The sequence below is a fragment of the Crocodylus siamensis genome, chromosome 7 (assembly GCF_052110815.1).
Source record: "Crocodylus siamensis isolate JL-2025a chromosome 7, ASM5211081v1, whole genome shotgun sequence".
NCBI classification, from domain to species: domain Eukaryota; kingdom Metazoa; phylum Chordata; order Crocodylia; family Crocodylidae; genus Crocodylus; species Crocodylus siamensis.
In genome coordinates this window covers 57502343-57529832 of record NC_143401.1, presented here as the reverse complement: position 1 = coordinate 57529832, position 27490 = coordinate 57502343, and the positions used below count along the sequence as shown (strand labels likewise).

The window sequence follows — 27490 nt, the reverse complement described above, 5'->3', positions numbered from 1 at the left end:
AGATGATGACTGTGTCTGAAGCCATAAATTATTGATTCAGGTTCAATCTAGATCATGTTGTTGAATAAACCCCTGCAGAGATCCATAGTAGTTCCAATACTGTTTTAATGTATTAAAGACTCAAAGGATTGAATGGAGAGTATGTTAATCAGATTTGCACCTGATATTGGAGATGTTCTAAATGATGATAGAATTTACTAATTAAAGATGGGCTGTACCAAACACAGTTAGATTAATTTCAGATGCTACTTAATAAGGGGATGCAGCCTGCCAAGAAGATATCAAAATTGGGAAATACTAGCTAGGCAGTAACTGTGTAAAGAAGAATCTGGACAGCTACAGTTGCATAAATTGTATGAAAGATGAAACTGCTGTCAGAATGCCAGGAAATTATCACCTGAAACAATTGGGATAATGCTTTGCATATAGACAAAGACTGAAAAGTTATTAGGTTGGAATTCAGAACTGGTACTTCTTAAACTTGTGCAGTTTAAGAAAAAACAGAAGGGAGATGTGACCGTTGCCACAAAAATAAAGTTGCATAACCAATAGTCATGATAGATCAGAGAGAAGATGGGGCAGGGTGACTCACTAGATAGAGAATAACTTGTTCAGAGAGACATGAACTTTGTAGGTGACAACCTACTTTACCAGATGCAGTGGGTGCGACCCAGCGTGGAAGAGTAGAATGGGGTGGTGAGATTCACTGCTGCTGCCGGGTCCCCTGTGCGAGCTGTGTGGAGCACCACCTCCTGCTGCCAGCTGCTTATATGGCAGCTCACAGCTCTACCCTGTGCCATGGTCTGGCCACTGCTGCCACACTCCTCAGGCCACCCATGCTGTCCCCCAACTCCACCTCCCCTCCCCTCCGGGATAGAGCCATGACATGAGGGGTGCCACAGCAGTAGCTGAACCAAGGTGGCAGGGTAGAGCCATGGCCTGGGATGCAAGCAGCCGGCAGCAGGAGGAAGTGAGGGCAACACAGCCCCCACCTTTTCCCCCACTGTTACTCCTCACACTGCTGGTGGTGCAGCTGGTGGGGGTGTCCTGGAGGTGGCAGCAGTGGTGGCAGCAACAAGTCTTGCCACCCTGCCTCACCCTCCTGCCCTGGGTCTGGCCAGGCTTCAGTCCCATGCCCGCTGTGAGCACACAAATCTGGGGGGGCATGTGCTCCCCCATCTACCCCTGACACCTTACCTGTTCCCTCTCTACACCCTCAGATGCATCCTCTATGCCTTCCCCCCCACTCCATAGACTTGCCTGCCAGGAACTGCAGGAGCTGCTCTCCATGCTGCTTGGCTGCCATGTATATGTGTGCTTGTGTACATACACATGTGCCCCCTACCTGATCACCCTCCTCTTGCTCCCCTCAGTCTCAGGCAGCCCCTTGGAAATCAACCATTTCCCACGTTTTTCTCCCTTTAAATGAGAATCCAAGTTTGTTGGTGACCCTTTTATATATTCTTGCGACCCACTTCTGGGTCACAACTCATGGGTTGAGAAACACTGAACTAGAAGACAACCAGAGATTTCTTCCAATCCAAATTAATCAGTAACGGGGAAAAAAAGTTATTGGCTGAAATAATGTGAGGGTAGTCTTATTCAAACACAGCAGAGACAACAGGAAGCATCCTTTTGTAATTTAAGTTTTAATTCAAATTAAAAAATAGTTTACTAAATAATAACTTCTGATTACTTGGGAGGTTTGGGGGAAATTATGAATTTTGAGTTTTGCCAATTAGGTATTAACAGCAGCCTTTACGTTGAGGTCAGGGTAGAGTGACAACTTTTAGCTACATATATTGGAACCTAAAAATTGGTACTTTTGTGTATATAGGAAATAATTATTTTGAAAGGCTCTCTTAGTCCTATATACCATATTTACCCAAATCCAGGCCAACTTCAAATTTAAGACAGACGTGCAATATTTACCTTATTTACTTAAATTTAAGATGACCCTGAATATAAGACAGCCCCTCAATTATTATGTTCTATGAATGGAAAATTTATCTTTGTTATCACTTTCCATGCATAGAATCTAATTATTGGAGGGTTGTCTTGAATTCATCTCCCCCACTGCTGCAGTAAAGGAAGCAGACCCCTGCTGCCTGCCCCCCTGCCATCTGTCACCACTGCCACTTGCCCAACCTGCCACCAGCCCTTTCTGCCCTCCCCCCCACTAGTGCCACTTACTCTGTGCAGCCCCTCTGACTTGAGGCATGGAGAGGGCCAAAAAAAAAAGTGGGGTGGCGCATGTGGCAGTAGCATGTGCTGCCCAGAACTGGAGCCTGGCTGGCTAGAGCCACATTCTGGCTCCCATAAAGTGCCCCTCCCACCCAGGCTGAAACCTCCAGGCCGAGCAGGCCATCGCCAGAGGCCCGCCGCATGGTCCAGGGCATGGGAGCAGGCCGGAGGCTTGGCAGGGAGGCCTGGGAGCCTGCTCCACTGACTGCACGCGCTGGTTGGAGCAGTACCCCTGGGAGCCCCAGCCTCCCTTACCCCACCCAGAGTAAACTGCTGCATGCCAGAGCATGCATGGCACCAGCGTTCCCCCAGTGTGCGGCTGGTACTCGTCCGTGGGGAAACAAATGTCCGCGCCCATCTGGACACGGCCTGTGATGCTAGATTTTCAAATGTATGGAGCACTGATGACTCCATTTGCAATAATGGACATTGTAGTTTCTTGGATCATGTAAAAATAAGGCTTAATGTCATCTTTGATTGATTGATTGATTGCTTTTGTCACAAACAGTGAATTGTGACATCATGGAAGAGATCCAGCAGGAGGAACAGAATAAAAAAAAAGGTGTTTTTAGTTCTAATACCGAGTGTTTGACAAACTGAAACGTTTAATAATTCTAACTGTCAAACTTCAAGATTTTGAGTGTACAAAATAAAGAGCTGAATCCCAGCTGCTGTCTCATGGACTTTGTGAAGGGAGTATTTGCAGTGATTTTTGGAAATTTAAGAGATTCCAATTTTATTTTAAAAGAATGGCTATCACAATGTTTAAATTAACATTTAAAATGAAAAAAGGCTTTTGAAAGCTCTGATATGGCTACAAGATTCCATCTTCTTGGATATTCCAATATAGTTGCTACATGGAGAATGTGCTAGGTCCACAAATCTGTCACCAGCATCTTAGTAATTGTTGAAAAACCCTGAGCAAATACTGGACAAAAAGACCTAATTCCTTCTTAATCTGGTTAGGATATTAATCATCTTTTAAAATAAAATGTTGAGTGAACCTCATGTATTAACCTTTAAGTTAAACATTTTGGTTTGCAGTTGCATCTAGTCTCTAAGTGGAAAAAACTCTTTTGACTTTCATGTCATCCTTGATCCAGCTATTTGAACTGAATATTTTAGTTTCACCTACTTCACCATTCGCATTATATTTTGAACATGGAATTTGATTTGCTCTATAAATCTTCCTAAAGGTCCCCAGTTTAGCTCTTGACTTTGTTGCTGCATTAAGAATGTAGGAGGCAGAATGCAGTCAGCTTGCTTTTCATTGTTAGACTGAACTGGGTAGTGTTGCAGACTTATTTTGCTTGGTAAATTGAGCGACAAGGTCAAATGGAGACTGAACATAAATTCAGTAACAGGCAGCAAGAGGCTGTATTTTTATAAAAATGGCTTTATATATCAGCGTTACATGGAGAATGTTATTTGTGTTGCAAGACTAACTGCTTGTAGAATGGAGAGTTTTTAGAATGGAGTGTCCATTCTCTTTTAAGGACTTAGCTGCTGTGAATGCTAAATCTGATGTATTCTCTGTACTATTTTGTAGATTAATATAGTAGAGGATATGTGGTTCTCTCTCGCAATGTTCCATCTTGTTACGGTTGGCAAGTTCTAAATAAATAAATGAAGATAGAAGAAGGAAGAAAATTTTAAGTAGGAGTGTGAGTTTTATTATTGTAAGTGCCAAGTGATGTGCATTCAGTTTTGACAGTAAAATAACTTACAACAGCTGCAGGTGTGCTTGTGTTTCCTATTAGGTTGAGAGCAGCTCTTTTTTAGGGAGGGGTTTCCCCCCTTTTTCCTTGCCTATTTTCTTTAACTGTTATTCTGACAGAAGTGTATGAGGGTAAAGCTCCTGCATCAGAAAAGCACTCAAGACTGTTGTACACAACGGTCCCCATGCTTAATAAATGTAGACTAGTGGTTTGTTTTGCCCCTAGAGATACAGTTGAAGATTTTGTTCTGATGAAGTCTGGAGCATATAATTTTTCTGAACCACTAAGTGTATTTAAAGAAAATGTTTCATTCCATGTTTCATATTTAAATTTAACTAAACATTCATTAGGGTGATTTGTCAATCTCAAAAAAGGCAGGTGAGTGCCCATCTCCCATTGATATTCATGGGGTTTTCTGTGGGTTTTAGGCACTTACGTGGCATTTTTGCCATTGTCTGTCCTGCCACTCTCCCCCAGGCAGTCCATTTAATTTAATATTTACTTTTAGTGAGTCAAAACAAGCTATTTTTAAAGTGGTGGTAGTACTAATTTCTCAACCCTTCTATTCTCTTCCTTCCATCCTTCACATTAATTCCCAAATGCTCCTTTCTACAGCTGTGGGAGAAGAGCCTTGCTGAGAATCATTCTTGCAGACAAAGTTTTTATGCATGAATACAACACTAAAGCTGTAGCATTTCTTTACATAACCTTTTAAATTGCTCATTAAAGTCTAGAAAACTGCTAGAGGCTGGAATTAAACTTTCCTTTCTATCACAGACTGCACTGTGATGCCAAGGTCAGTGATAGGGCAGAAGCATCTGTCAAATACAGAGCGTCCACTAGGATTTCACTGTCACTGACAAATGTACATATTTTTTTTTAACCCTCATACTACAGAGGTACTTAAACTGGTCCCAGGGTGCAGGGAGAGAATGTGTGAAGAATGGAAGGCATTCAATGAATTTTTTTCTAGTGCTTCCTTTACAAGAAATAGCTTTATTTTTTTGCAGAGCTTTAGATCAAACGTCATTCTCCTTTTTTTACATAAAGTATTTCAGCTGCTGTTGTTGGCATTGTGAGGATTTTTCGATCTTAATATTCCAAATGAAGCATTCATTCTGGAGTTAAGGCACTGAAGTTCTCAGTTTGGGAGAAGAGGGGTTAAATTATTATTATGCATTTGGTGTTCAATAAATAATGAGAGAGTATTATTTTAATTTCTGAATTAGTTTAGGGTCTCAGAGTTCAGTTGTGCTTGCCATCATCTGGAAGGGCACCATCAAATACTTACGGAAATCAGTTAATAGGCTTTGTGTCTGCTATGTACATCAATGCAAGGGACAACATAAAATAGCAAGATAAGCTGAGGCTGCAAAAAGCAAATCTTCAGCACTCCTTCATTAGCAAAGGCAATAGTTATTTGCTCCAGTCATGTCCCACTAACTATTCAGGCTCTGGCAGGCAGATAACTGCATCATCCAATCCAGTCTGGGTTTCTGTCTTCCCAATGTCTGATCTCTTCAGCCCTCCTCCTTCCCCCCCACCCTTCTCCATTATTTGAGGCTTCAGCTATCTTCCCTTAGCCTTCCAGCAATGGCCCCATCTGATTTTTACCAAATAGCAAATAGCGTACTAACCTTCTTAATCCAGTTCATAGTGAATTTTTAGTATGGTGAATCTAAGAGAGACAATGTAAAATAGTCTGATCTTTACTTACTAAATCAAATGTTTTTTATATATAGCTTCAGAATATTGATTCACACTTAAGTAGATATAACAACAAAGAAAACTACCAGTATGTCTGTTTGAGAGAGACTTATTTTAAAGAGATGGAATAACATTTAGAAATGTTTGTTTCTATCTCAGTTTTTGCTGTCTATTTATAGTTTGGCACCTTTACAAATGGTAGAACATATTACTATATGCTTTAAATCTTTTTCTGTTTGGAAAGCAAGTTGAAGGTTTCTTAAAAAGAGGAACAGCTTTTTCCCTTTTAATACATAGCTAAATATGTAACATGACAGAAGTCCAGAGTGATTGCTTCTTCAGACTAGTAAATAGAGGCAGCTTTGCAGTGGTTTGCAAATAGGTAATGTATTATAGCTTGTCAAATAAAGCTTTGGGTAAATACTATTCTAAAGAGAAGTCAGGCTATTGCCATAAAAACTAGTTAACAGTACAAAGATGATAATTTGTCAGATATTTCTAAATCCCTGTTACTCTTGACTTGTGTTACATGGTGTTGTGTTGTCATCGCCGTATCTCTACTCACACCCTGAACATTTTACAGAACTAGCTCTCCTATATTGCTTCTGGTTGAGGGATATTCTGAGGTTTTTTCCCCACACAGACTAAGGACTTCTTTACGTTTTGTGCTTTTTCCTTATTCTTATTTGCAGAAGAGGGGGAAAGGTACGTATAAATCTTTAGGCATGTAGCTTGCTTGTGATTTTTAAGGAACATCTTCCTAGAAAATCAAAAGCCCTTTTTAAAATATATGTATTTAAATACTCAGTACTAGAAGAATGTGACGGGACTGTAATATTTGGGGCAAACAGGTGTTTTACTTTACTTTTAAAGCATACAGATTGCTAAATTTTCTGCAGGTAATCAACACGGGCTCTGGCAGCACTTGTTTCTGGATATTTGAAGTATGTTATGTAACCATTATGTTTTGTGGTTTTTCATCTTTATTTTTTTAAATTGGCATGCATACATAATCCAAAAGTATATATTCCTGGCTTTTTGTGGGGGTTTAAAATATGCTGGTGCAGTAAACACATCAGTATTTTTGCAATGGCAAGTGGCATAGTAGTAACTATAGAGGCAACAATGAAATGCATTTTGGTGTAGAAGTCAAGGGAATTGAGACGTTTGTAGGTAGTCCTATGTTATAATATGCTTTTAAGCTTAATGATTCCATGGCTGTTCATATGGCATGCTAGGTAGTGATCTTGTCACTGAATAAGAAACTCATAAGTCTCACAGGAGAAACTGAGCTGATGTTTTTCAGTGTATAGCTCCTGGGCAGCTAGAGGAGCTATCCTGTAGGAGAAATAGTGAACTGAGAATTTATCTGCCAAGTCCTGTTGACTGCCCAACGGTGGGGTGAGGGGATTAAAAGCCCTCCAGTGTTTTTCATAAAAATCAGATACAAGACTGCTACCCTGGACCACCAGTCTTCTCTGTAAAACCAGTTCTAATTTCCAGTAATATGAATGATTGCTGAGAATTTAAAAGGTTTTTTTTTCTTCCTAGGTCTCAGTCTATTATTGATAGATATCTTACTGCTTCACAGAATGGCTTTGAATGCTTTTATATATGAAATACACTATTTACTCTTTTATTAACTTACACACTATAACAGTGATTTTCTGAAGTGATACATGAAGTACAATAGAGAATAACAATTTTCAAAGATCAAGCAGAAACTTTATATCCAGTTGTTTTTACAAATGTAATATAGAAGCCTTTTACTGTCTCAGTCACCTGTACCCTGGTAGTTATAAATAATCAAACCTCCAGCTAGTTGCCATGACACACTTTAACTTACTCATATGTTGGATTACTTTTGTTTAGTTGAGTTCAAAACCAGTTGTTTGGCAATTTCCAAGTGCCAAAAGGGAAAGTTATGGCATAATCTGCCTGTGGAAAAAGTTATTCATAATGCGATTACTTAAAAGTTGGTTAGTGACCCTAAACATCAGGATTTGTATTTCCAGTGTAAGTGTGGCGTTTTCTATATGACTGGCTTAAAACAGGGATGAAACATCTATAACATGCCACAAGTGGAAGGGACAGCCTCTGTGTGTGGCACATGGCAGATCAAGAAACACAGCAGGAGATAAGTCAGGGAGCAGAAAGCAAAGCAATAGATTTGACAGGGAGCATCAGGCAGGTAACAGAGTAGAAAATGAGGCAGGAAGCATAAAGCAGATTGAGCAAGGGGGAGCCATCGGACTAGTACTTGGTGCAGCGTCACAGAGCGGGGTCCTGTAGGATGGCAGTGATCTTCCCAAGGCCCCCTTATGTGCCAAGTTGGCCCAGTGGGCACACTTGATTCTCGCCTGCCACATCTGAGATGGAGAATATGGGAGGCTGCCTTTACACCCTCTTTGTCATGGCTTGCTGTACACTCTTGACCCCATGGACACCAGGACCCCTGGTGGGTCCCACTCCAAGATGGATGGCACAATAGGCGTTTCAGGGCGCCCTAGCCTTATGGGCTATGAGTGGCTCCAGCCACCCCATTACCATGCCCCAAGCCTCACGGATGGAACAGGTGTTGTTCAGTCTGGGCCTTGCTATGCTGCACCCTCCCTGGCACTCGGTGTACCCCCAATGCTGCACCCCCTCTGGTGCTCGGTGCACCCCCAACACTGCCGTGGGTCCCCTATGAGGCCTCCTCCATCTGCTAATAGCCTCACCCAAACCACCAGTGTTATACAATAATAAACCAACACAAGCCCCTGAGCTTTAACAAACTCAAGCCACCCACTTGTAACGTCATTCAAATCCTTCTGGGGAGTACTCCATCCCACCAGAGTATCAGGAGCTGCTCATGCAATCAGGCCTCTCCCCTTTGTTTGCTCAGGCAGAGCTCCTTCCCCCTTAACCACCAGCAGGCAACTGCCAGCCTGGCCTCAGCCCTGGGGCTTAAATGTGAGCCAGGCCCTGGCACTTCTGGTCAGCTGACCGCTGGCAGGTGTGGGCCACTAGCTAACTCTGGCTGCCCTGGCAACCAGCAGCTGGGGCTTCTCACTCACTGCAGTTTCCTCTCTTTAAAAGAAGCAGGACTCCTGTGGCAGGCCTGCTAGGGAGGCTGGTTCCCACTGCCTTAAGACATTTTGAGCTTTGTCATTGTACTCAGAAACCTGTAATGACAACCAGGACCCCTCTACATATTACAGGTATTGCACAGTTAACTGGTTACTTGTGCGATTACCTGGAGAACAGCTACACATACAAAGTAGCTATCACACAATAAACAGCTCCAACAGATCTAAAGTTAGACCTCAGAAATGCATACTAACTTTATAGGTGGTTGCTATCAAGCTTTAATTTGCACATGTAGCAGGGTTTCCTTGGAGAAACCCCAGACCTTTGGGATCACAGCTGCTGCAGTCCATAGGGCTCTGAGGTGTGGGAAATCTCTAGGGCTAGAGGATCATAGCAGGGTGATTGATTGATTGATTGATTTACTTATTTTTTTATTTTCAAGAAGCAGTATAGCTGTCTGCATTGATACTTTCCCCTTAGATAATGAGACTTCCAGTGATTGCTTCCAGACAGTTTAAAGACACTTGGCAGTACAAAGTAGGTTAGGAAATGGGAGAGTTTGGCTTATTATCTTGATTTTGTTGAAGCACTCTGATACGATAGTGGTTTTGCCTTTTACACCTTGTATGGAAACTATTTAAAAATCTCCTTAATTACCTGTTTGTTTAGTATTGTATTCTGGCATCACTGTGACTAGAGAACAATGGAGATTACTACTTATTTTGCTGTTAGTATCTGCAAGAATTCCCTCAATGCCGTATGTAAAGTGACAGCTTGGACAGGCTATCACTTAATGAAGGTACCGTGGGGGTTTGATGGCATTTTTTTTTCTTCACCCAATGCTGTTTCTTAGTTACTCTTGAGATTTGTGAAGTGCTAGTGTAAACTCCAATTAATAGTCTTTCAAACTAGTCTCTGTAGTGATATTATTTAAAATTTTCCTACCTCCTGTCTCCCCGCAGCTTCCTCCACACACACTGCTCATCCCACCCTTTTCTGGCTTTCTGTGTTGTATTTTATCTTGACCATAGCACAAGATATGTGGGAAGGTCACACTGGTTTTTCTTTTAGACAAAAGCAACCTAAAGCTCTGTTTGATCAGAGGTATTTTTTTGCAGTCCCAGTCTGCTCTGTGTTGGGGAGGTGCCGTCAAATTCTATTCTGAACTTTTTGTTGTGTAGTACTAAACAATGGAAAATGTCTGAACAGTGCTATTGCTTGGGCATCATGGTGGAAGCCATCCTTCTAAATTTTATTTATAATTTGCTGCTACTGTACTTTCTACCAATCATACGTTTCTTTAAAAAACAAAAGAACCCAACCTTTATTATTTGTAGTGGCAACACAGAGCCGTGCTTTAAGTTTTATATCCCTTCTTCTAGAAGGTCCTAATAGAAAATGATGAGCCAATTTGCCTGGTGCAAGAGATGGTCAAAGGAAATATAGTAATTGATGGTGAATAGTGGGAACAGATGGTGTCAACTATATAGATCTATTGTTTACACACACCTGTAGTTATGAGTTACAGCTGCAGGCAAAAAAGGACTCTTAGACTATTTTGGCTGAAGGCAATTATAGCTACTTGGGTTCCCCCTCTGCAAAAAGGATATCTTTTTTAGCTACTTTTAGGGAATTGTAGTTGGCAGGTAATCAACAAACTGCTTGGAAGGTGTCATTATTGTTGTGTTAATTTTTAAGAAAAATCAAATACGTCTATTTACATCATGCTGTGTTGCTTTACAACTGAATGCATTCTTATTGCTTCCATGATGCAGGTTTTTAGGGTTTTGATTGTTTTGGCAAAGATGATTCTGCTTTTGGTTTAAAATCTACCTACTGAAGGGTAATATCTTACTACTCTTTGGCTTGGAACAGATGTTGCATTTGCCCCTGGATAAGCTGTGGCTGTGTTTCTCCTGGAACAGAAATATCCCTGTATTGGTGTTTACACACATCACCTTTCAAACCAGAGTTTAATGAGCAGCTTCTGAATTCACTGCTGCTTTTTTGCTATTGATTCAACAATGCATAGTCCTGGATAAACTGTTACTACCTCTTATCTGGGAAACATCTTCAGGACGTAACTTGGGACAATGAACATGAAGGTCTCCATGATGTACTTCATCCCAGCATAAAATAGTTTATTCTAGGATAAAGGTGATGTCTGTCTGCAGCCTTTGTATTATATAGCTTCTCTGATCCAGACATACCTATAGGTATGCTTCACAGGAGATGTGCCTTCTGAATCCTAACCCTACCCTTCAGCATATCAACTACTCCTCACAGCTTGGTGTCATCTGCAAACTTGCTGAGGGTGCATGCCTTTGCACAGGTCATTGATGAAGATAATTGAAAAAAACTGGCCTCTGGGGCACTCCACTTGATACTGAGTGCCAGCTAGACATCAAGTCATTGACTATTACCCTCTGACCCCAAGGATCCAGCCAGTTTTCTATCCACTTTACAGTCCATTCATCCAACCAACCTGTACTTCCTTAGCCTGCCTGTGAGAATGTTGTGGGAGATCATATCAAAAGCCTTGCTGAAGTCAAAGTATATCATATCACATTCATTGGTCTCCCCACGTCCACAGAGCCAGTCATCTTATTATAGGAAGTGATCATGTTGGTCAGACATCACTTGTCCTTGGTGAATCAATGCTGACCGTTCCTTATCACCTTCTATAAGTGCTTAGAAATGGATTCCTTGAGGACCTGCTCCATGATTTTTCCGGGGACTGACCTGAGGCTGGCAAGTCTGTAGTTCTATGGATCCTCCTTTTTCTCTTGCTTAGTGATAGGCACTATATTTACCCTTTTCTAATCATCTGGGACCTCTCCTGATTGCCATGAGTTTTCAAAGATGATAGCAAGTGGCTTTGCAATCATAACCAACTCCCTCAGCACCCTCGGGTGCATCCAGTTTTCCTAAGTAGTCCCTAACCCAGGGACAGGCAATTATTTAGGGCAGAGGGCCACTTACCGAGTTTTGGCAGTCTGTTGAGGGCTGCATGGGTAGCCCTGCCCCTTGACAGATGCCCCACCCCCTGGTCACCATCCTGAGACCAGTGTCCCAATGTCTTGGTACCAGTGTCCCAGGGCCAGCACCAGTGGGCCTAAAGAGGGATGCAGGCTGGCAGGGGTCTGTGGAGCTGAGCTGGGCTGGGCTGCATGAGCAGAGAAAGGGGGGAGCTGGCCCGGCTCCACACAGCCCATGCCAGCTGGGACCCTGCACTCCTGCCACCCTGCTCTGGGCCCTGCCGGCACTGACCCTGGGGCCCCGGTGCAGGCCCCATGCTCCCACTGGCTCCCCACCCACTCACACCCAGTGCCCCCCCCCAGCCCTGTGGTACAGGCCGGGGGCAATGCACAGCCCTGACCCCCTGCTTGCTGGCAGGGAAGAAGCTGGTGGTGAGCACAGGGAAAAGCGGCCCCTTGCCCGCCCCATGGCCGGTGCTCCCTGCTGCAGGCACTCGCAGCCCACGCGGGGCTGTCCAGTGCAGGCACAGGCAGTCCCAGGTGGGCTGTGAGCGGCTGCAGTGTGGAGCACCAGCCACGTGGCAAGCAAGGGGCCGCTCTTCCCTGCGCTCAGCACCAGCTTGTAACCCACCCCGCTGCCAGCCTGGCATGGGTGGGGGGGGAAGCAGCCCCTGAGCACGGGTGGGGGGGAAGCAGCCCCTTGCCCACCCCATGCCCGGTGCCCCACGCTGGGGCTGCCTGTGCCTGCTCCAGACAGCCCCGCGTGGGCTGCAAACGCCTGCAGCAGGGAGTGCCAGCCATGGGGCAGGCGAGCAGCCGCTTTTCTCCACGCAGGGAAGGAGCCTGGGGAAAAGCTGAGGGCAGGGGGAAAAATGGCCCCTCCCCTGCCCCATGGCCGGCACTTCCTGCTGCAGCCGCTCGCTGCCCACACACACCTGTCTGGAGCAGGCACAGGCAGCCCCACACGGGCTGTGAGCAGCTGCAGCATGGACCACCCACCACAGGACAGGGAAGGAGCTGCTTTCACCCCCCACCAGTTTGCCAGCGGTTCCAGTGCGGGGCAGCCATGTGCTCCCAGGCCAGAAACCCTGGCAGGGGCTTCTGCTGGGGGAGCGGGGTGGGGCAGGGCGGGGCAGGCCTTGCTGTTGTTGGAGCCCTCTGGGCTTCCCCTGGGTCCTACTGACCAAAAATGACAGGAACCAAGGGCAGAGAAATATTAATTTTCTACATTTTTAGGGGCCCTGCAGCCTGGATAGAATGGCCTTGCAGGCCACATCTGGCCCGTGGGCCATATTTTGCCCACCCATGCCCTAACCTGTTCTTTCGCCAGAGGTGTCTGTTCACCTCCTCCCTAAATTGCTGCCCAGTGCAGTAGTCTAGGAGCTGACCTTGCCTGTGAAGACTGAGGTGAAAAAGGCATTGAGTACTTCACCCTTTTCTGCATCCTCTGTCACTAGGTTGCCTCCCCATTCAGCAGGGAACCCACACCTTCCCTGATCCTCCTCTTGTTACTGACATACTTGTAGAAGTAACCCTTCACAGCCCTTGCTAGCTGCAACTTTAATTGCACTTTGGCCTCTCTGACTTCATCCCTGGCTGCCCAAACAATACTCTTATATTCCTCCCTAGTTTTTTGTCCAGTTTTCCATTTCCTATAAGCTTCCTTTTTGTGATTTATCTTACTGAAGAGTTCCTTGCTAAGCCAAGCTGGTCTTCTACCATACTTGCTAGTCTTCATGTGCATTGGAATGACTTGTTCCTGCACTCTCAGTAAGGTAATATAATATAGTTCCCCCTTTGCCTGCCTATCTTAATTCACCAACATTCTTCCCCAGCAACTGCAAGCTCTGTGTATGTTTTGAATAACAGAAGTTCAATCTGTTTGATTTCAGTGAAGTAAAAGAGATGGTGAAAAAGCACTGTTCTTGATTTTTAAATAGTTCTTTGTATCTGAAATCTCAGGAGAGTGGATCTCAAGACTGAGGTTTTTTATAGTTATTCTTTCACATTGCTAAGGTTTGTTTAAAAAGAGTAGAGAAGGCTGAAATGAGAAATCTTTCCTTGAGGAACTAATAGAAATTGAGCCTTCCTGAAGGCAGACTGTCCAGAGGGAAAACAAAAAGCTAACAACTTAAGATGAAACTGCTTTTATGCAACACTTGCATATTGCAGTTGAACAATGTGTTCTGCCACATTAACTTTGAACTCTAATGATAAGTAGTTTTTTATTTCCTTCTATTTTAGAATATGTGATTTGTGTATTTACCTACTTGTAATCCTAGAAACAAATATAGGTTGATTTATAGCTCTTGAATATATGTGGATGACTTAAGGGATTTTTCTATCTTTCCCTTGGTTTTAGAAAGTTTGAAATTCAGTAGTCCCAGACTGTTATAGTATGTTACTTAACAGCCAAGAAGGCTTAAATCCAAAGCTGAGTTTGTAGTCTTCACCTCCCCAGCTGCTTAGGACCTTAAAGGAAAGTGCCCCACTGTTGGTAGCAAATGGTTGTGTAACTACCAGAGCTACTTAACACTTCCTTTTGCCAGGAAATTACAGCTGGTGGAAGCAGAAAGGAGGAAGAAAAGGTATTCATATTCTTAGTGTCCATGTTTAGGAAGCTCTAGCACTTGAAGTAACATATTTCTAATTTTAGCGTCTTTGAATAGATTTGGTCTGGGTGATGTCAAAGGATGGCATTTTGTTTTTTCTCAGGTAAAAAAGCCTTTGGGACAAACCAAGAACAACCAACCCCGGAGGTAAAGAATTAGGGGTCCAAAAGTCTTTGGTAGATTCCTTTGCTTATCTTGCTACCGAAAGTTATTCAAGGGAAGGTATCTGAAAAACAGATCATTTCCAGGTGCTCCTGTTTTTCTCATACTGTAAGGTCTTGTTTTACATATAGCAGTTGAACTGTAAAATTAAATGAAATTTAATATCATGATCTTTATGCTGCTTAACGTATTGCTTAATATTGCTTAATAGCTATAATTTTTATCCACCTAGATTTTGGGTGGGTGTAGCTATGCTTTTAAATTCAGACAATTAAATCAAACTGAAGATTACCTACATATTAGACCTTCATATTAAGATTACCTTCATATTAATAATTTATGAGAGCACATAGAAAATGGGGTTATCTTCCTTCATTTTTCTAGATGTATTTGTAATATCTTTTAAAAGGTAACGATAGCAATGAAGCTGTTTATATCTTAGTGTTTTGATTCTTTTTGTAGTAATATCAATAATACTTCTATCAACCAGTTTAGTTACTGACAGTCTGATTCATTCCCACTAAAATGTACATTAATAAACTAGTCAGGTACTCCTCAAAGGCTGGAAATGCATCAGTGAAATCTGCTTTTAAAAAAACTTTCTTTGGTTTTCTTTCCAACAATACTGTTAAAAAGTTAAGTCTCCACTCTCCCCTGTTTGTATAATATTTAAAGTACTCTGTATTATGTTGTAGCATCTCTATTAAGGTGCCCAAAATCTTCATCGAATACAGAAACATGTACTTAAACTCATTTCAAACAACTGCATTGGCCACATTAATTAATACTGGGGTTTGACCAGTGAAGTGGTAGTGTCCAAAGTTTGAAAATGTGCTACCTTGCTTGGCTTCTCATCTTAACCTTTTGCAAGGAGAAACTTGAATTTACCATCATATAACCTTTACAAATTCTTGGAATGTCTACTGTATTTCAGGATATAATGCTTGTTCAGCACCCCAAGTGCATCAACTATTGAGGGGGCAAGTAGGAACATTATTATGTATTATTTCTTGTAGAAGCATATGCCAGCCACTACTGGCACCAAGTGGTTAATGGTGGAAAGTGTTCTAGAGATACTGAATCAGTACTGCATTTCTCCAGGGTGTTTCCCTATATTACTTTACAATGCAAACTATGAAAGATGCATTTTAAATGTGGAGAATATGCCAGAACAAATAAATGGGACCCGAGTCTTGATTTATAACCTGAAATATGCTGTTAGTCATGAGCTGTCAGGACAAAGCAATTTTAGAACAAAGATACACAGCATCTATGTTTGACATTTATCAGAGTATGGAAAACAACAGTTTCCATGGCTATCCAGGGTAACAGGGCATCTGTCATGTTTTTTAGCTCCCTATATGACATCCTTCTATCTAGTTTTTTGGGTCAGTCCTTTGTGCTGAAAGTACAGGAATGCTAATTTGAGTTTTTAGGACCCAAAAGAACCGTATTAGTTCAGTGTTTTCCCTCCCTAGTAGTTTCCTCGTATCAGTTCTTACTAGCTACAGAAAAACTATAACTTCTCTTTCCCATTATTAATCAGATATTTTCTTTCTTTTACTGTCTGTATCACAATGTTGTTGGTCTCAATGGTTGACTATGATAAGGAGAAACTGCCAGCCTTGTTTCTTTATTTCTTCTTTAAAACATATTAGAGACAAAGGCTTTAAGAAAAATTATGTTTGTAGGAGAAATCCCTTCCCCCCCCCCCCCCCTTTTTTGCTAGGAAACTGTATGGATGACTGTGATGCTATAAAATGGGCTATTTCTCCACATATGAAGAAAGAAAAATCTAATTGAATGTATGAACTGTTTTTTCTTAAGACTGCTTAAAATTATCTAAAAGCTTCCAAAATACCTGTTTAACTGAAGTTTAACTGAATAACACTGGAAGAAAGCTTTTTATAGATTTATTGCCTTCAGCTGAAGCTGACAAAGCTCCCAATCATCATCACTTAGATGTCCAAAAAGACATGGAAGCAAAGTACAGAAGTTGCACTTATTGTGCAGTAAGCAAGCAGAAAGTCTTCTACAGCTGTGAACAAACAGACACTAAGAGTACATAGAGCACCTTGAATCAGAAAAGATACTACGAAAGCCTGTTGCAAAACAGTAGAGCAGAATAATATGGCAGAAGTCTGAGTTCAGTATTATTTGTTGCTTTGCGTGTGTTTAGCACAGAACAGAAACATTTCACTTATTTTTAAAGTAATCCCACCCTTCCTCACCTCTTGTACACTTGTTTGCTTTCTCTCTCAGCTGTCCTAATTTTATACTTTAGGACTGTTTTTAAAACAAACCAAGCCATGGAAACTTGAGCAAAACTGGGGGGGTTTGTCTTTAATCTACCTGGTTTATCGGAGTACGACCCAGTAATCCTGAACCATGGGCACCTTTTCTGTATGTTCCTGTTGAGACGTATCTGGTCAAGGAGTGGTAGAGACCTTGGTACCGTGGGAGAAGGAATTGTCTAATAATAATGTGATAATTGCCCTGGACAATATGGAAGAACACTCCAAATGTGATAATGGAAGAAGGTGGCTTTGATTGATATGCCTAATCATGATTTTCCCAATAAGATTTCTTTAGTTCTTAGTCCAGAGGCTGACTTTGGATCTCTTGGTTTAAGTCAAAATAACGCTAACAGTTAATACTGTACATGTGTTCTGATTCTGATACTACCAATTCAAATTCAGTTTAACAGGTTTAAAACTCTTTCATATGTAGTAAAAATGAAAGCCTTACTCTCTTGCTGTTACAGGTATGACCCAGACATGGGGACCAAGTGTCAGAGTTAAGGGCACAAGCCTGGGAAGTGCGAAACTAAGGAACGCAATACTGGGAGTTCAAGAGCTAAAGGGTCATAAACCAGAAGAGGAGCTAGGCAGGAACTCAAGAGTAGGAGCTAGGCAAGGGTTCAGGCTAGGTAGAGATTCATTCAGGAGCTAGGAAAAGATTCACAGGTTTCAGCTAAGAGCTGAGCATCAGGAACTGGACTAGGGAACAGAGAAGCCAAAGATCAGAAATCAGAACTAGGATTAAACAACCAAGTCAAGAGATCTGTGACTAGAGAGATAGGAAACCTATCTTGTTGCAAGCACACAGAGCATTGCAAGGGCTGCTGTTCATATGCTGCAACCATACCCAAGCACTTTAATTGTGGCCAGCTAAAGGCACTCAGGCAGCTTGTCTGCTGGCCTGCCACCTTGACTCCTGACACCTGCAAGACTGAAGAAGAGGAGGATGTAATGTTTTTGGTATATACAGTTGATTTGGTGATTATTATTGTATTACAAGCCAAGGTTGTGCGTGTTCTCAAATACTGCACTGCTTGCTCAAATTCAGAGGAAAAGAATGATCTCCTAGGTCAAATGGGAATTTTTTCTTTGAACTGCCTTTCTGGCTTGGCCCTCTAAGCAGGAGCTATATTGCCTTCCAAAATTAAATTCTCCAACAGCCAGAATATTTGCGCTGATAATTAAATTAATCTTACAAAGAACAATTTTAAATGTGAGATTTACACCAGAAATGCAGAAACTGAATCCATGTTGCCAATGTATTTCACTTAAAAGAGTTCAGATTTGCTCATACTGCTCACCACCAAGCTGCAGGCCAATAATTACTTGATAAATTTCAAATTAAATTTGAATTTATCTCCTTGCAGACAATTTGTGATCCTAAAAAGCAGTTAAATCAGTTAAATAAATTAGTTATTATGAATTATTTATCCAGAACTCTTGATTACAATGCAAATGGTAATAGCCTGTTTACAAGCAGCCTAATTGTTATGCGTGTAACTAAAGAACACTAGATATTAAGACCCTGATTTAAATAGCAAGTAGCATTCAGAATCCTGTCTCCAGAAGGAGGAATACTGAAACTAATAGGGCTTCTAGTTTTTACCTTCCCTGCCCTCCCCACACTGACCCAACTGGCAAGGCCACTTACTTTTGTGTTTGATGTGTAATTAGGAATGGTAATGGGGTAGAAAGAGAACAGAGTTAAACAATCAGAATAGTGCAAAATCAATTTTGAGCTCTCTTCCATGGGAAAACTTAGCTTCATTGTTTGTTCTACAGAAGTTGTAACTGAGACTGAGTTTCAATTTTAAGTATGACATAGTTCCCTTCCTCTAAAATCCACTGACTTCAAATTGGTAGGTGAGTCTAAGAGTTGAGGCAGAATTTTTTCTGGCAAATTTGAATTATGCAGGGCAGAGCTAGGCAACTACTTCTGCTGGAGGGCTACTGAATGAGTTTTGGTAAGCTGTCAAGGGCCCCAAGGGTAGCCCTGCCCTTTGACAGGTGCCCTGCCCCCTGGGCACACTGTCTTGGGACCGGAAGTCCTGCCCCCTGACCTTTGTCACTGGAAGACCCTTTCCTTCCCCCAGAAGTACTGCTTGGGGAGGGATGGGGAGAGGGGGTGGGACTGAACCAGAAAAAAACCAAATCATGCTAAAAATCAAACATTCACTGTAACGTATTTTAATTTTCTTACAAAAAAATATTTTGTCATGATTTGTGTTTGTGTAGTGTATAGAGAGGTGACCGCTTAATAAATCAAAAATAAAGTCTTACTCTTGTATTTTGTGTGTGGGGTATGATTGGGGTGGGTGTCTGTGTACAGGGCGTGCAGATGTGTTGGGGGGGGTGTGAGGGTGCAGCTGTGTGGGGGGTTGTGGGGGGGGCAGAGGATATGTGGAGAGGGTTGTGGGGTGCAAGGGAGGGTGGGGGAGTGTGGGGACTCCCCCACACACACTCCCCGACATGGTGCACAGCTCCTGCTGCCAGTGGCAGCAGCAGGCAGAGGCCCAGTGGCATGTGGCTGCAGACAGACCTGGACATGGTGACAAGAAGTGCAGCCTGCCCAGCCTACCTCTGTCATGCTGGGCTCCTCGCAGCACATGTGCAGCTCCTGACACTTGCATGCCACTGGAGGGAAGCCCCGAGCGATGGATTCAGCTGCCTTTGCTCCTCCCTGCCACCACAGAAGTAGGGGCAGAGCTCCCCACCACTTCTGGTGGAGTCCCAGCAGCTGCATATGGTGGGGAATGCAGCTGGCTCCATTGCATTGGGCTTCCCCTAGTGGTACATGAATGCCGGGATCTGCGCACACACCACAAGGAGCCCAGCATAATAGAGGTGGGCCAGGCAGGCTGCACTCCTTGCCGCCATATGCAACACTGGTCTAAGTTGCGCAGTGCCAGGCAGGGGTGCCCAGAGGGCTCCGCTTGCTGCTGCTGCTGCTGCTGCCACCAACAGTGGAGGCTATGTGCACCATTGGAGGAGTGCGTGTGGGGAAGAAGGAGGACAGGGATGGCCCTACCAGCCCCATGCTCCCCACCTCTGCCCAGCTGCAATGCCCCCCCCACCACAGCTCCCCCTACACCCACCACTTCCCTACCTGCTGCCTGGAGCAAGCGCTTCAGCAGGGAGATGATTAGATGCAGGGGTAGCAGTGGACATAGTCTTCCTGGACTTTTGGAAGGCCTTTGACACTGTCTCTCACCCTGTCCTCATTAAGAAACTGGGGGACTGCGGTGTTGACACCTACACAGTCAAATGGGTCGCCAACTGGCTGGAGGGCCGCACCCAGAGGGTGGTGGTGGATGGGTCATTTTTGACCTGGAGGGATGTGGGCAGTGGGGCTCCGCAGGGCTCGGTCCTCAGGCCCGCACTGTTCAACATCTTCATCAGCGACTTGGACGAGGGGGTAAAATGCACCCTGTTCAAATTTGCTGATGACACTAAGATGTGGGGGGATGTGGGCACGCTAGAAGTGAGCAATAGGCTACAATCAGACCTAGACAGGTTACAAGGGTGGGCGAATAGGATGGGATTCAACACCGACAAGTGCAAAGTGATGCACCTGGGGAGGAAGAACCAGCACCATATCTACTGGGGAACTCCCTTCTCGTCAGTGCAGAAGCAGAAAAGGATCTTGGAGTCATTATTGATGCCAAAATGAACATGGGCCGGCAGTGTGGGGATGCAGTCAGGAAGGCCAACCGCACCTTGTCATGCATGCACAGATGCATCTGAAGCAGGTCCAAGGAGGTGATCCTCCCCCTCTATGCGGCACTGGTCAGTCCACAGCTGGAGTATTGCGTCCAGTTCTGGGCGCCACACTTCAAGAGGGATGTGGACAGCATGGAGTGGGTCCAGAGGAGGGCCACTTGCATGATCAGGGGGCCGCAGGGCAGGCCCTACGAGGAGAGGCTACGGGACCTGATCCTGTTCACCCTCCACAAGAGAAGGCTGAGGCGGGATCTAGTGGCCTGTTACAAACTAGTCGGGGGGACCAGCAGGCATTGGGGGAGTCCCTGTTCCCCTGAGCACTACCAGGAGCGACTAGGAATAACGGTCACGAGCTGGCAAAGGGTAAATTCAGATTAGACATCAGGAGGCGCTACTTCACTGTCAGGACGGCTAGGAACTGGAACCAACTTCCAAGCAAAGTGGTGCTGGCTCCTACCCTGGGGGTCTTTAAGAGGAGGCTAGATGTACACCTTGCCGGGGTCATTTGACCCCAGTACTCTTTCCTGCCATGACAGGGGGTGGGACTAGATGATCTACTCAGGTCCCTTCTGACCCTAGAAACTATGAAACTACGAGGAGGAGCTGCTGGAGGATGGGGAAGCTGAACAGGTCCCCCATTGGCTGTAGTAGTGGTAGCAGCCAGCCCTGCCCAGAAGCTGTATGCTGGCTGGGCTCGGCCCTTCTGTACACCAAGATGGGAGCAAGGCGTGTGGGCTGGGTGGGGTATGATTAATTGGTGGGTGCTCACAGGCTGGATGGAATTGCCTGGAGGGCCAGATCCAACCCACGGGCCATATTTTGCCTGCCCTGATATAGAGATTCCCATATTATCCCCCTTAAAATAGAGTAGATAAACATGATTACCATTTTTTTTCTTTTTTGTTTTTTTTAATTTTCTGAACAAAAATAGAGTACAGAGCAGGTTGGGCACATACTTGGCTGGGATGCGTTAGTCACAGATTGTCTTGGCTTCAGCAGGGGCCTGAACTAGATGATCTTGTGAGGTCCCTTCCAGCCTTACTTTCCTATGATCCTATGAAATTTTAAAAAACAGCCTGAACAGGCTCCTTAAGCTGAGGCCTGGTGCCCTATACCTAAATGTAACTGGCTGCTAAAATGAGTATGGGGCAAAGAGCACCCTCCCTCAGGATATATACATACATGGTTCTGATAGTTTGAGCTTAACATTCATGATGTGCAGCAAGTCTATTTACTTGGGCTTCTAAAGGGAGAGAGAGAGATGTTTAATGGAAGTGTTTGTTGTGGGGCCAGGAAATTAAGGGATAGCTGCTGGCTTTACTTTGCTTTAATAGCCTTGTGGATTTTTACTCTGTGGTATCAGCTCTTAGAGAATTAGACAAATTCATCATTTTGATTTTACCTGCACAGATATTAACAGACATCAAATTGCCCAAAGTTACTAGCATTTACTGACTAGGAAAATGGTAGCTTTAACAAACTTGTTATGTCAAAGGACTGACAGGGTAAGTTTTCATTTACTTTTCTTCTTTCTTGTTATAGTAATGTTTGCACCAACCAGTTTATAATCCAAATAGACAAGTTCAGCAAGGGATTGGAGGGAAATGTTTAAAATGTACCATCAGAATGATCAGAGTGATGGTTTGTAGCATCATGGTGGGTCTCATTTGTTTGGAGAGTTGGTTTGTTTGTTTGTTGGTTCGTGTTGCTTTAAGGCTTTTGTGGTAAGATCAAGAGAGTGAGGAAGGAAATTGGAATAGAAAGGGATAGAGGGTGGAGTGATGAAAGACTTTGTTTCTTGTAAGGAAGATTTTTTTTCTTCCTGGCTTATTGACCACCAAACTATGTCCCCCTTCCCTTTCCTTCCCTCTTTCCCCCAGCCCTTCAGAACACAAAGATTTTTTTTCATTGCATCCATGTGCTTTTATTCATGTATCTGTGCAGGAGTGTAATGTGAGAAAGCGTTACTAGCAGCAGTTTGGTTTCTCCATGATGCTTCTAAGACTTGGTGCGTGTGGCATGAAGCTTATAGCATTGCTCAACTTCTACCTTGTAGCCTTAGAAACCTGTGATGCCAAATTTTACCACAAGCATGAACTTTTTTCTTAGGTAGTAAATCTGGTTTGGCTTTTATTAGATTTAGCCATCCTGAATTGTAATCGTTTGTTCCCAGCCAACCTGCTTTTCCTCTGTGTAGTGGAACAAGTAGATCAAGATAAAGGCATTTCCAAAGGGCATTCACTTGTAGAAAAAATACTGACTTATTGATGGAGATGGGAACGTTCAACATAATTAGAGTTGCTTCTAGAAAGCCCTGCTAACAGCATTTACCTCTGTCTTATTGTAGATGTTTATGTCCATCCTGAATAAAACAACTGTTTCCTGCTGAAATGGAATTCTGCTTTAATATTGTGCTGTTGGTTTTGATTTTCTCTTCTAGTTTGAACGGCATGACCCCGCAAATGGGCGGATCACTGAGCGTCAGTTTGGTAGCATGCTGCTGGCTTACAGTGGAGTGCAGTCCAAGAAGCTTATTCATATGTTGAAGCAGCTCAAGAAACACTTTCAGGATGGAGAGGTTAGTAGTTTGGGCAACAGAGGAAGATTCAGGCTCTGATGGCTATACCCATGGTATACTGCACTTGGAAATGGGAGCCAAAGTATGACTATACTGCAACAACTCACTCTTAAAGTACTTATGTTTATTTCCACTGAGGCTTACTTGTCTAAAACAGGGTTGTTCAACTGGCAGCCTGTGGGCTAAGGGGCTTGCACGGCATGAGAAGGTCCAGGAGGAAGTTGTGCCACTGCTGGTGGTGCCTGCCTGCTCAGTGGGGAATACGAGGGGGATTCCGGGGGTCTGCCCCCACAACATATGGCCTGCGCGCTGTGGCCCCCAGCCCCACTGAAGTTGGACAGCACTCTTCTAAAATATATTTGAGAAGTTAAACAAGACTTGATAGCTGGAAATAAACAAAGGAACTGGGGTATTTCATATTTTATATGATCTAAACTCAGGAAGTGGCTTCCTTTTCAAACCAAGGACTGGCATAGATTAGTTTTAACCTATGGTTTCCAGGAGGAATGCATTAGACTTCCTGCAATCTGTTCAGGCAGTAAACTTCCCAGAAGAAAAACATTTAACCAGAAGTATGTGTGCTACAGTTGCAGGAACACAATGATAATCATTTAGGTGCATATGTAATGAGTTTGATGCAGATGTCACCTTTTAATTTAAGGCCCCTGCTGGATAGAACCCATAGTCCAGAGCCTGAATAAACACTAAAGATCTAGTGACTTGACCTTGGATTAATTGTCTAACATGACTGGGTAGGTTATCATTTTATTATTAATATATATGAAAAATAAATCATAGGAATTAGACTCATAATTTTGAGAGGTAAAGGTTCCAGTTTCTGAAGTAGTTAATTTAAAGAAAAGGCCCTTAGAATAAAACATTTAAAATGAAAGGGCATCCTTTATCTGATCATGAAAGCATGAGGTGGTAAATTACTGCTGTGTTAGAATTTCATGCCTGTTCCAATGAAGACTGATAGTTCTCCTTTCTTAATTAACTAGTTAGTGAACCTATTACAATTAACCTAAATGGGAACTGATGAAAGACCTCCGAGTAGACCTGACTGATTTGAAACCACTTCCTTATAAAAATAAACTGTCATCTATTTTTTAATTGTTTTAGGCCAATTTTGTGATGCAAAATATTTTAAGAAATATTGGACCAAATTTAGGCCAATCTTAATGTTCACTTTACCCTGCCACTTAAAGCAGCCTCCAAATGGTATAGGAAATCCTCTGCTGGTACACAGCCAGTGTGGTCCAGTCTCGCTTGCTTCTCTCTCTGAGCCTGGCTTCAGGATTGTGGTAGAAGAACTGGGGTATTTTCAAGCCCTGGGGTATAGCAGACTATAATAATCCTTTCTGATGTAAAGATTCTTAGGGGATTATTACAATTAGGTTATTCAACTTGCCACATTAACCAGGTTGGCTACTGTCTAAACCCCAGCATGGAAATCTGCTCTAATTTGTGGGAAGACAGCCCAGTGGCTCTCAACTTTTTTTGACTTGAGGCAACCCTCACTAGGCTCAAGGCACCCCTCCATAATGTTTGTGAATTGAGTGGCACCAGTTTCAAAAAGTAGTTTATATATTATAGTACTAACCTTCTTGCAAAGGGGCTGGGCACTGGAAGTCTGGGATCATCCAGGCAGGGACAAGCCTGAGCCTGCATGTACATGTTTAGCTGATCTACTTATTTCTTCACACCTCAGGGCACCCTTCAAAGGACTTGAGGGCATCCCAAGATGCCCCAGCACCTTGGTTGAGAATCACTGACTTAGCCCATTATGTTTATATTGTTAGTGTTAATTTCTGTCTCTCTCACTCTGTAAATGTTGTGGGCCTCTGGGGGGGCGGGAAAAAGGGTATCTGACTCTATTTGCATGTCTTTGTTCAGTTGTCAGTGTGACAAAATAATCAGCAAAGCTAACTGCACTTTATCATGCATCAGCAGATGCATGACCAATAGAACCAAAGAGGTGATACTTCCCCCTGTGGCATTGGTCAGACTACAGTTGGAGTACTGCGTCCAGTTTTGGGCGCCGTACTTCAAGAAGGATGTTGACAGACTTGAGAGGGTCCAGAGGAGGGCCACTTATATGGTTAGGGGCTTACAGGACAAGCCCTATGAGGAGAGACTGAGGGACCTGGACCTCTTCAGCCTCCACAAGAGAAAGCTGAGAGGTGATCTTGTGGCCACCTACAAATTCATTAGGGGAACACAGCAAAGGATCAGAGATGCTCTGTTCACCAGGGCGCTTTTTGGGGTAACAAGGAACAATGGTCACAAACTGATTTAGGCTAGATATCAGGAAAAACTTCTTCATGTTAAGGGTGGCTAAAATTTGGAATGGGCTTCCAAGGGAGGTGGTGCTCTCCCCTACCTTGGGGGTCTTTAAGAGGAGACTGGATAGGCATCTGACTGGGATCATCTGACCCCAGCACTCTTTCCTGCCTAGGCAGGGGGTCAGACTCAATCTGTTGAGGTCCTCTGCAACCCTAGCATCTATGAACCTATGAATTTACCATGAATTTGCTATCCTTGGCAATTCTGTATTCATCAAAGCGTGAAAAACTGTGATGGAAAATTTTCTTTGTAGTTTGATAGATCATAATCAAAGTATTCTAGACTGTGCTGGGAGAAACTGGGGGGCCTGAAATATGAGGTTCATAGCAGCCATAAGCTCCATCAGTTATACAGTGCTCATTTTACTGAAGTCCAAATGGGGTTCTGTTCACGTCAGAAACAAACATCCTTCAAGAACTAGATATGAGCTTCATAGAAGTTATGGCCTTTACCAGCACAAGCGAGTAAAATGCATTATACATCAGCAACACTGCTGAAAAGTGGACTTCACTGAAGTTGCAAACTAAATGTGGGAAGTCGACAAAATAATAAAGATAACATTGGGCCCCTGCGGGATCAAATGGGGCAGCTGACATCCAACACCCAAGAAAAGGCTAATCTCCTAAATGTTTTTTTTGCATCAGTTTTTCACCCTCCCAAAGGTATCACACTGTCAGACAGGACACAAACCAGCCTGGGGGTAGGTGACGGGCCCAAAATTGATGTGGATCAGGTAAAGGAACACCTTGAGAATATGAACATTCACAAGTCTGCGGGCCCTGACAGAATGCACCCGAGAGTCTTGAAGGAGTTGGCAGACATCATTGCACCCCCCCCCCTTGGCAAAGATATAGTGAAAATTCATGGTGCTCTGGCGAGGTCCCAGAAGACTGGAAAAGGGTCAACATGGTCCCTATCTTCAAGAAAGGGAGGAGATATGACCCAAAGAATTATAGACCAATCAGTCTGACATCCATCCCTGGAAAAATCCTAAAGAAAATTGTCAAAGGATCCATCAACACCAGACTAACAGAAGGCAAGCTTCTGAAGGCCAGCCAACATGGCTTTGTGGCTGGCAGGTCTTGCCTGACCAACGTCATCTTCTATGACCAAGTGACACGAGCCCTGGACAAGGGAGATGACGTGGATGTCATATATCGGGATTTCAAGAAAGTCTTTGACCTAGTTCCCCACAATGTTCTCATGGCTAAGCTGGGGAACTGTGGCCTTGATCATCTTACGATTCAATGGCTAGGTATCTGGTCAGACCCAAAGAGTACTAGTTGACAGGACCAAATCAACGCGGTGTAGAGTGAGCAGTGGAGTCCCTCAGGGCTTGGTACTTGGGCTGGTGTTCTTTATAATCTTCATTAATGATCTTGAGTCGGGAGTCAGATGCGAACTGGCAAAGTTCATGGATGACACCAAATTATAGGGGAGGGCAGTCGCACTGCAAGACAGGCTGGGGATACAGGCCGACTTGGACATGCTGTCAAGGTGGGATGACCAAAACTGGATGGCCTTCAATGTTGAGAAGTGTAAGGTGCTTCACCTTAGTAGGAAGAACCCTCAATACACTTACAGGCTCAGCAGTGCTACGCTTGCTAGCACCATGACCAAAAGAGACTTGGGGGTCCTGATTGACCACAAGATGAACGAGTCACCAATGTGATGCTGTGACTAGCAAAGCAAACCAAACTGTGGTGTGCATCTCCCAATGCATCTTAAGCAAAACCAGGGATGTCATCCCCTGCTTTACTTGGCCTTGGTGAGGCTGCAGCTGGAGTACCTTGTCCAGTTTTGGGCCCCCCACTTCAGGAGAGATGTGAAAAAGCTTGAGAGAACCCAGGGGAGACCCACTCATATGATCCAATGCCTGGAGGGCAGGCCTTATGAGGAGAAGATGAGGGATTTGGGACTCTTCAGTCTGGAAAAGAGAAGGCTCAGAGGTGATTTGGTAGCAGCCTACAATTATATAAGAGGGATACATCAGGACCTGAGAGAACAGCTGTTCACCAGAGCTCCCCAAGGGATAACAAGGTCTAATGGCCAC

At 43.7% G+C, this 27490-nt stretch overlaps 1 protein-coding gene across 4 annotated transcripts in view; it reads left to right on the top strand.

Moving 5' to 3' along the window:
* Positions 1 to 27490, top strand: part of MICU1 (mitochondrial calcium uptake 1) — a 243587-nt gene that overhangs the window by 169057 nt on the left and 47040 nt on the right. For all 4 annotated transcript variants that reach the window (XM_090058755.1, XM_090058756.1, XM_090058757.1 and 1 more), the window contains one exon: positions 22954 to 23091. In XM_090058755.1, coding sequence (XP_089914881.1) covers positions 22954 to 23091 — 138 coding nt within the window. The remainder of the gene's footprint in view (positions 1 to 22953; positions 23092 to 27490) is intronic.